Source organism: Pseudophryne corroboree, chromosome 7 (genome assembly GCF_028390025.1).
Source record: "Pseudophryne corroboree isolate aPseCor3 chromosome 7, aPseCor3.hap2, whole genome shotgun sequence".
Classification (NCBI taxonomy): domain Eukaryota; kingdom Metazoa; phylum Chordata; class Amphibia; order Anura; family Myobatrachidae; genus Pseudophryne; species Pseudophryne corroboree.
In genome coordinates this window covers 466,817,201-466,828,127 of record NC_086450.1, presented here as the reverse complement: position 1 = coordinate 466,828,127, position 10,927 = coordinate 466,817,201, and the positions used below count along the sequence as shown (strand labels likewise).

At 43.8% G+C, this 10,927-nt stretch overlaps 1 protein-coding gene across 1 annotated transcript; it reads left to right on the top strand.

Annotated features, from left to right (window-relative positions):
* The first annotated feature begins 5,217 nt into the window (after positions 1–5,217).
* LOC134944316 (olfactory receptor 1G1-like) lies at positions 5,218–5,853 on the top strand. Its single transcript, XM_063932896.1, has one exon. The coding sequence runs from the start codon at positions 5,218–5,220 to the stop codon at positions 5,851–5,853; it is 636 nt and encodes a 211-aa protein (XP_063788966.1).
* The last annotated feature ends 5,074 nt before the right edge of the window (positions 5,854–10,927 follow it).

Genomic DNA, 10,927 nt, shown 5'->3' with positions numbered 1-10,927 from the left:
ATGGTGAGTTATGATTCTGCTACTGACTTACAATGTACAATGTGCTGTTATTGTAACTGATCTACTTTTTTAACTATTTTCTTTAAAAATAATTGTTTTTTTAAACATTAGTAATGATATTTATAAAGGCGTTTCAGTAGATTATATTAACTCTCATTCAAGATAAGTCTGTGATTGTGAGGAAAAAGCCTTTTCCTATCTTAGGGAATACTTCAGAGTTGATCGCAGCAGCAAATTTGTTAGCAGTTGGGCAAAACCATGTACACTGCAGGGGGGGCAGATGGAACATGTGCAGAGAGAGTTAGATTTGGGTGGGGTGAATTCAAACTGAAATCTAAATTGCAGTGTTAAAATAAAGCAGCCAGTATTTACCCTGCAAAGAAACAATATAACCCACCCAATACAGACATATAATAAGATGTCACTGGCTGCGGAGGGGTTACAGCTGCACAGAGAAAGTACATTGTAGGAAAGATGGAGAGACTATTATAAAAGCTGAGTTACCTCTTAAAATCTTAGATTCACATCATACAGAATATTTATTATCTAACGGGGTCAGCACAGTAGGACAGGACTTCTGTGTGTGTATTTTATATTTGCTATAATATCGAGTCACTGGAAATAGGATTTGTAATTTGCCAAACATAAATTGTAGATTGCTGCTCCAAAAAAATGTCTTATTCCTGGTATGGACTATATACTTTGTGAATATCGATGATCTAGTTATTGCAATAATGTATTCAGTGTTAGATGCCATCCTGTACTATTTATATATGTGTCAAAGTTTACAGCTTTTAAAACATATTCTACATTGTTTTTCATGTGACTGCCAAATTTGTTAGCAGTTGGGCAAAACCATGTGCACTGTGGGGGGCAGATATAACATTTGCAGAGAGAGTTAGATTTGGGTGAGTTATATTGTTTCTGTGCAGGGTAAATACTGGCTGCTTTATTTTTACACTGCAATTTAGATTTCAGTTTGAATGCACCCCACCCAAATCTAACTCTCTCTGCACATCTTATATCTGCCTCCCCTGCAGTGCACATGGTTTTGCCCAACTGCTAACAAATTTGCTGCTGCAATCAACTCTGAATTAACCCCGGAGTGTGTGAGGCTCTGTAGGATTCACCTTAGCATCCTATAAAAGCTGATTACACAGAGTAGCTGTTTGCACTGAATGGCAGTCACATGAAAAACAATGTAAAATATTTTTTAAAAGTCCTGTCCTAACGTGCTGACTCCGTTAGATAATAAATATTCTGTATGATGTGAATCTAAGCTTTTAAGAGGTAACTCAGCTTTTATAATAGTCTCTCCATCTTTCCTACAATGGCCCTCATTCCGAGTTGTTCGCTCGGTAATTTTCTTCGCATCGCAGCGATTTTCCGCTAATTGCGCATGCGCAATGTTCGTACTGCGACTGCGCCAAGTAAATTTGCTATGCAGTTAGGAATTTTACTCATGGCATTACAAGGTTTTTTCTTCGTACTGGTGATCGTAATGTGATTGACAGGAAGTGGGTGTTTCTGGGCGGAAACTGGCCGTTTTATGGGTGTGTGTGAAAAAACGCTGCCGTTTCTGGGAAAAACGCGGGAGTGTCTGAAGAAACGGGGGAGTGTCTGGGCGAACGCTTGGTGTGTTTGTGACGTCAAACCAGGAACGAAACTGACTGAACTGATCGCAGATGCCGAGTAAGTGTGGAGCTACTCAGAAACTGCTAAGAAGTGTCTATTCACAATTTTGCTAATTTTTCGTTCGCAATTTTGATAAGCTAAGATTCACTCCCAGTAGGCGGCGGCTTAGCGTGTGCAAAGCTGCTAAAAGCAGCTTGCGAGCGAACAACTCGGAATGACCACCAATGTTCCTTATCTGTGCAGCTGTAACCCCTCAGCAGCCAGTGCACGTCTTACTGTATGTCTGTAAATGCAGATTACACCTCTGGCTGCAGAAATGATCCCTAAAACACTGTTGCTGTAAAATGCCTCAGATAGGAACCACAGTGACTTATTTGTCATCAGCATCAAATGCTTCAGCAACAAATATACTGAGACACAGGTGGGATATGTAATCTTTATTGCATGTAATATGTGCTTCATACCAGACACATTCTGCATCACCCTGCATAATATTAATGCTCACTGCTGTTGGGGAACCCTGCTGTATCCACTATTACTAGTTACTCCTCACATTATAACATGTCCCTATCACATGCATCAGGGCAGTGTTGATAGTGTAATGATTAGCCTTACTGCCTCACAGCACTGAGGTCATGAGTTTGATTCCCACCATGGCCCAAACTGTGTGGAGTTTGTATATTTTCCCTGTACTTGTGTGTGTTTCCTCCGGGTACTCCGCTTTTATCCCAGAATCCAAAAATAAATAAAAATACTGGTAGGTTAATTAACCCTAGCATGATTGTGTCTGCTTGTACAGTACATGTGGTAATGAATATAGATTGTGAGCTCCACTGGGGCAGGGACTGATTTAAATGGGTGGTATTCATGTGACCGCCGGTCAGCTGACCGACAGTCACATGACCTCCTCCGTGAGCCCGACGGCTCACTATGCCGATGGTCGGCATGCCGACCAACAGGGACTATTTCCACTTGTGGGTGTCCACGACACCCATAGAGTGGGAATAGAACCCGTGGCGACCGCAGGTCGCCACCGAGCCCGCAGCGTGGCGAGCGCAGCGAGCCCGCAAGGGGCTTGCTGCACTCGCCCCTCCCCGCCGGAATCCTGGCGCCGGTATGCTGCCGGGATCCCGGCGTCGGTAAGGTGACCGGCGGTCAGGAGACCGCCGGTCACCAGTACTACACCCATTTAAATGGCCCAGTATTCTCTGTAAAGTGCTGCGCAATATGTGTGTGCAAAATAAATAATAAAATAATAATAATAATAATAATAATGCATCCCCAACTGGAATTGAGTGACCACCGGATGGTTCGGACTCGGGAATGCTGGTCCGGTTGCCTGCTGTTACCTGTGGTGCTGTGGAGCTCACTATGCATGTCCCCATGTATGACACACAGCAAATGATACAGGGAGATGTTACAAGACCTTGCGGCACTCGAGCAGAGGGAATGGGAGCAGCATGGCCGGAATGGTCTGAACTCTGCATCTTTGGACCGTCTCCCTTAAGCGACTCTCGCAGCTGTGGAGCTCTCTGTGCACATCCCTGTGTATGTGACAGCAAACAGTGCAGGGAGACGTGAAGAGACAGATCCATAGTAGCCCAGGTTCCTGCAGTAGCTGCTCTGGTCACCTAATCCCTCCCCCCCCCCCCGGCCTCATTTACTCCACAGACACATGGATGGGGCTACTCTGTGCTGCTGTGAGCATTCCGATGATCTAAGTATCTAGAGTCAGGTTGTTGTGTCCCCACTCACTGTAATATGTTGTACAGCTCACTTAGGATGTAATATAGCATTACAACAGCTACATTTCCTTATGAACCTACATTTGCATCTCTGCGTACTGTACAGTATATGTAAGTCATGCATACCAGCAAAAAATTGTTTTATATAGAATTACAGTATAAAACAGCTGTTATAAAGCAATTATTTATGGATATATGCTAATGATTCTGCTTTATATGGATAATTCACTCATGATTGCAGGACTTTCATCGGGCTGCACCCACTCTGTGGAATGCCCTACCACGCACAATTAGACTCTCCCCTAGTCTCCAAACCTTCAAGCGTTCCCTGAAAACGTACTTCTTCAGGCAAGCGTATCAAATTCCAGAACCGCCCACATAACTTTCATAAACCTTCCTATCAAATTGCATCCACTCTGCGCAGTCCACACATATCCTCACATGTCTTCTCATTCTTTACTTTCCCTTCCTCTCCCTGGTTCATCATTGCTGTGTGACCGTATCATACAGCCCACCAAGAACCTCTGCAATCTGGCGGACAACTATGCAATATATACCACCTTTCCTTGTATATATGCCTATTTCCCTATAGAGTGTAAGCTTGCGAGCAGGGCCTTCCTACCTCTATGACTGTTTGTTATTACCCAGTTTAGTTATATCATTGCTATTTCCAATTGTAAAGCGCAACAGAATTTTCTGCGCTATATAAGAAACTATTAATAATAATAATAATAATAAGAAGAAGAATAATTGGAGGTGACACAGCTCTGCAAAAAGATCTGTATGAGTTAGAGGTGTGTATGGCGGGAAATAATGACAGGTAACAAAATTTTGTTTCCAAGAGTGAATTTCCATGGCTGCCATGTGTGATCGGGTGGGGATGGTGGCTGACAGGGCGATTGAATGTGGGGCAATGGGGGGAGGTATGGCGGTGGCAGTATGCCATATAGCTGCTGACGGCCCGATTTACAGTTTTTGATGCAGAATAACAGTTCTTTGATCAGACTGACAAACGGCAAAGCTCTAATTAGGAAACGTTTTGCCTGTTACAAAAGATTAAAAAAAATTCATACTTTTATGAACCTTGAATTTACATATAATTCTCTCTTCATCATGATGAAAACTTACATGGATACACATGTAGAGGATGCATCTTTGTACCCTTAAATGTATACATAAATGTTATTTTATACCATATTTAATAATTCCACAGTACTGTAGTTGGGCTGTGATAATTTTATTGGATGGCTAGGCTGTACAGCGAACCATTGTGCCCTCATCGCTTTGCGACTGGACTTTTCATGATGAATCACTATGTTTACACTTTTATATTATAGATATTTTTATTCAAGTTGACCAACCCATTGGGGTAATGTGGTCCTAATAGTGGGTGAGAAGTTGGGCAGAAAGGGCATCAGCCGGACAGACTCAGGGACAGTGATACGGCAGAGCAACTAATCACCTCTCCAGGAACCTCTGGGAACAAAGAATAGGATAACCCAGAATAATGACAAGCAATGTTTCTTTATGACCCGACTGTGACATGAGGAACCAGACTTTCAATGAAGATTTCCACTTGGTGCCATTTTCCACAAAACTTGAATATACATCATTTATTGCCAGTGTGTTTTTCTTTCTATATATATATGGAGTGCTCATCAATTTTATCATTATAACAGTCATATATAGTGAGGCTCAGTTACACACCCCCATGTATCTATTTCTCTGTAACCTGGCCTTAGTAGATATCTGTTATACAACCACTACTGTCCCTAACCTGCTGTACATGTTACTATCTGGAGATAATACAGTGTCCTTCATACAATGCTTCACCCAGATGTACTTTTATGATTTGGCTGCTTCCACAGAGGATCTTCTGATATTCATCATGGCATATGACCGCTATGTTGCTATATGTGATCCTTTACACTATCACTACATTCTGAATAAGAAACACTGTATCTTACTGGTATCTGGCAGTTGGATATTTGGATTTTTAAATGCATTTGTGTTTACAATCCCAGTGTCACACATGTCCTTCTGTCATTCTCGCACCATACACCAGTTTTTCTGTGACACTAAAGCTCTGATTAACATCTCCTGTACTGGCAGTGATGACATTTATATTGTTATCTATATAGAATTATTGTTGTTAGGATCTTTTCCAACAATGTCCTGTTTGGCATCTTATGTGAAAATTTTCAGGGTCATCTTTCAGATAAAATCTAAGGACGGCAGAAACAAAGCCTTCTCCACCTGCTCATCCCATCTGACAATCCTTATTATTTACTATATGACAAGCTTTTCTGTGTACATGATGCCACCATCAGAATACTCTGATGTCCTAGAACCAGTCTTTACTGTGCTGTACGCAGTTGTCACTCCCATGATAAACCCTCTGATCTACAGTCTACGGAACAACGATGTGAAGAAGGCTCTGATAAGATTACTATTTGGCAAAAAGAAGCATTGAAAAAAGTTGGGATCACAATGCTAGTTACAGTTAATGAGCTACATTTAATGATATAACTCTGTTTTGATTATAATATGTTAATTGTTCCAGTAATACCCCTTTTTACCACCAATATCCCAGGTCCGACCTGGGAATTTGAACACGGTTTCAACCTGGGTCGGACATTAAACCTGGGTTGTTCCCAGATCAACCCCTTTCACACTGAACCCAGGTCAGCCGTGCAAAACCTGTGGATGTCCTTAGAAATGGCATTATTTAGGTTAACAAAGATGATGTCACAAAAGGGAAAAAAAGAGATGAGGACTGCAGCAGTGATGGCTGACTGAGTACCTTTGTGTATCCCGGAGTTCATGATTGCTGCTTTCTGTTGTTTATATACAGTGACTGAAAGAATGATGCAGTTTCTGACTTGGTACTGCCAAGTGCAGGGTTGGAGGAGGAGGAGGGCGCAATTTTTCGCTGAGAGGGTGCAGGAGGAGAGCGATGATATCATCCAGTGTTACAGCCATCATCAGAATTACAGTAGCTCTGTGACTGGCCAAAGAATGTGGGGAAGAGACCACAGACACGAAGAAGCTTTCATGCAGATTGTGGAAGCTTTGCAGGGGGAGCAGTGGATGACACATTTCATGTTGCATGCTACATTATATTACAGCATACTGTACATTGGGTCTACTGACCTCAGCACTTACCAAGCAGACCACCAACTTCCAGAGGCCCATTGCACCAAGCAGGAGATCAGCCATTCTGCTCTGGTGGTATGCTTCCCTGGAGAGTACCACACATTTTGCTGTTTGTGTAGAGTTGATATTGGCACAGTCTGTAACATTGACCACCAGGTGATGTGGGCTATGCTGGATACCCTCTTCTATCACTTCATCTCCGTGCCACAAGGACAGAACCTAGATGACACATTCAAGGCTTCCTCGGGCCTGGGTATCCGCAGTATGCTGGTGATATAAATGGGACACACATCCCCAGTATTGCCCACCCAGCAGTCTACTACCTCTACTACCACATTCACTCATCCTACAGGTCATAGTGGACCACACTGTTTTACCAATGATCGTTTCATACCCAATGTTTTTCTTTTTATCTATAATATATAATACACATTTATTTTAGTTTCCCAGATGTGTTCATAGGCTGGCCTGGATGATCACATGATGCCAGAGTTCTTACCAAATCCAATCTTATTAGTATTGCAGAGGAGAAGAATGGTGCATGGCTTTTCCCTACAGAGATATGTATTGTCCTTTTTCTAATTGTCTGCCCTAAACCAATATTCATGTGTTACAGCAGGTAATGCGTATTCTGCCCCTGTCATTCCGTCCCCCTCCCCTAGTTGCCAGATGTTTAAACCTGGTTTGTGCTAGCATTAGTTCCACTTACCCGGTCAAACGTGACCTCCACATAACCAGTCAGAAATACTTTGTTGGGGGAAATTATTTCTGTAAGCAAATTATCTGTAATTTTTATTTTGTGTGTCTCCATACAATAGTCAATTTGGATTGCAATCTCAACTGATGTAGCAAATGTTGTAAATGTAGAAAATGTTATGTGTAATGTGCTGCAGAATGAGGGTCATTCAGATCCCATCGGATTTGTTCTTCATGTGCAAAGTACTCATGTGCAGGATCCGTACTGTGGCCCTCATTCCAAGTTGTTCGCTCGCTAGCTGCTTTTAGCAGCAGTGCAAACACTAAGCTGCCGCCCTCTGGGAGTGTATCTTAGCTTAGCAGAAGTGTGAGCGAAAGGTTCGCAGCATTGCTACAAAAAAAGATTGTGCAGTTTCTGAGCAGCTCGATACTTACTCCAACCTAGCGATCACTTCAGACTGTTTAGTTCCAGTTTTGACATCACGAACACGCCCTGAGTTTGGCCAGCCATACCTGCGTTTTTCCAGGCACGCCCGTGTTTGTATCGGACACGCCTGCGTTTTTACACACACTCCCCGAAAACGGTCAGTTACCACCCAGAAACTCCCACTTCCTGTCAATCACTCTGCGGTCAGCAGTGCAACTGAAAAGCGTTGCTAGACCTTGTGTGAAACTGCGTTATATTTTGTGAAAGTACGTCACGCATGCACATTGCGCACCATATGCATGCGAAGAAGTGCCGTTTTTTTACCTGATCGCTGCGCAGCAAACGAAAGCAGCTAGCGATCAACTCGGAATGACCACACTAGTATGTGCACAAACGCGTCCTGCGGTGAAGGAAGCAGAATGGCAGCAATGACCGTCTGCTACTGTCTGGGGGGGCAGGGGGGGGGGGGTTGGCCCCTGTTTTCCTAAAGCCAAAAGCCAGTGCTGCAAGCCAACCGATGGTGAGTGAGAGGTCCGATAGAACACAGGTTGGATCACTACTGTAGTAGGAAGTGTCTACTTGTAATTGATGCTTCCAAGGTAGTGACAGCAACTCTGACCCCATCTGAATTAGCCCCAATATGTGTGTATACCAGGGGAGACTCCACAGGTGGGGCTGCAGCTTAGTTAAAAATTCAAATACGGGAGCCACACCAACTGCCAGTGAGTCAGTTTGAAATGGCAGTTGGTGACAGTCCATGTTGCTCCCCTTTTTGAAATTTGAACTAACCTGCAGCCCCCCATGTAGAGATGCCACTGGTGAAAACACATAGATATTATGCAGTGATTTGCAACATAACATTTCAGTCACATTCATGACCCTCACCTCTGCATTATAGTGATTATATTATGTTTTTTAACAGAAATTGATGTATGTAGATGGAGTGGAGATCCCAGTTCACCTCATTGGGGATGCAATATACCCTTTGGGCTACACCCAACATCTAGAGTGGTCCCAAGAATTTTTCTCCTACACACACACCCTGGTGTATATTTACTAAGGTCCCGATTTTGACCGAGATGCCGTTTTTTCTTCAAAGTGTCATCTCGGTAATTTACTAAGCAAAAATCACGGCAGTGATGAGGGCATTCGTAATATTTTGGAAGTCCTAGGAAAAAATTATGAATCAATACACCATCGGTCAAATACTCCAGCAATTTGGTAGAAATCGGTCATTTAATAAAAAGTGCAAATCACAAACACGGCCGACAATAGCTAAACACTGCCGTGCTGAAATACAATTCGTGAAAAAGTGCTAAAAAAAACCAGACCTGCTTTTTTTTACCGTGATTGGATAGGCATGCACGGATCCATGAGATCCGTGCATGTTTTTCAGTGGGAAGGGGTGGGAAATGTTTTAATTTGTTAAAAAAAAATGCGTGGGGTCCCCCCTCCTAAGCCAAACCAGCCTTGGGCTCTTTGAGCCGGTCCTGGTTGCAAAAATATGGGAGAAAAATTGTCAGGGGTTCCCCCATATTTAAACAACCAGCATCGGGCTCTGCGCCTGGTCCTGGTTCCAAAAATATGGGGGACAAAAAGCGTAGGGGTCCCCCGTATTTTTGAAACCAGCACCGTGCTCCACTAGCTGGACAGATAATGCCACAGCCAGGGGTCACTTTTATACAGTGCCCTGCGGCCGTGGCATTAAATACCCAACCAGTCACCCCTGGCCGGGGTACCCTGGAGGAGTGAGAACCCCTTAAATCAAGGGGTCCCCCCTCCAGCCACCCAAGGGCCAGGGGTGAAGCCCGAGGCTGTCCCCCCATCCAAGGGCTGCGGATGGGGGGCTTATAGCCTTTGTTAAAAGTGTTGAATATTGTTTGTAGTAGCAGTACTACAAGTTCCTGCAAGCCTCCCCCGCAAGCTGGTACTTGGAGAACCACAAGTACCAGCATGCGGCGGAAACCGGGCCCGCTGGTACCTGTAGTACTACTACTAAAAAAATACCCCAATAAAGACATAAGTCACACACCTTGAAAGTATAACTTTAATACATACATCCACACCACCATATACACATACTTACCTTATGTTCACACGAGGGTCGGTCCTCTTCTCTATGTAGAATCCATGGTGTACCTGTTGAAAAAATTATACTCACAAAATCCAGGGTAGAAGGCTCTTCTTCTTGTAATCCATTTGTAATCCACGTACTTGTCAAAATAAAAAAACAGACACCCGACCTCGAACTGAAAGGGGCCCCATGTTTTCACATGGGACCCCTTTCCCCGAATGCCAGAAACCCCCTCTGACTTATGTCTAAGAGGGTTTCATCAGCCAATCAGGGAGCGCTACATTGTGGCACCCTCCTGATTGGCTGTGTGCTCCTGTACTGTATGACAGGCGGCACCCGGCAGTGTTACAATGTAGCGCCTATGCGCTCCATTATAACCAATGGTGGGAACTTTTTGGTCAGCGGTTGACCGAAAGTGACCTCACCGCTGACCACAAAGTTCCCACCATTGGTTACAATGGAGCGCATAGGCGCTACATTGTAACACTGCCGTGTGCCGCCTGTCATACAGTACAGGAGCACACAGCCAATCAGGAGGGTGCCACAATGTGACGCTCCCTGATTGGCTGATGAAACCCTCTTAGACATAAGTGACTGGTTGGGTATTTAATGCCACGGCCGCAGGGCGCTGAATAAAAGTGACCCCCGGCTGTGGCATTATCTGTCCAGCTAGTGGAGCCCGGTGCTGGTTTCAAAAATACGGGGGACCCCTACGCTTTTTGTCCCCCGTATTTTTGGAACCAGGACCAGGCACAGAGCCCAGTGCTGGTTGTTTAAATATGGGGGAACCTCTATCATTTTTCCCCATATTTTTGCAACCAGGATCGGCTCAAAGAGCCCGAGGCTGGTTTGGCTTAAGAGGGGGGACCCCACGCAATTTTTTTTTTACTTTTAAACATTTTTTTTAAACAAGGTGCACAATGAAGCCCAGCACGGATCTCTCAGATCCGGACGAGATTCATTGTATTAAAGTCGGCAGTGTTTTACAAGTCACTCACGTAAAACACTGCCAAAAAAAACGAATGACATCGACATCGGTAAAACCGAAAATGCAGAATACGGCTGCTTAGTAAATTAGTCGTAATAAATTCAAAAAGTTGCAACTTTACACTTTCGATGTCATTCGTAATTGAACTTTGACCTCAAATGGGAAGATACGAATTTTAGTAAATATACCCCCCTGAGTTCTGTTCA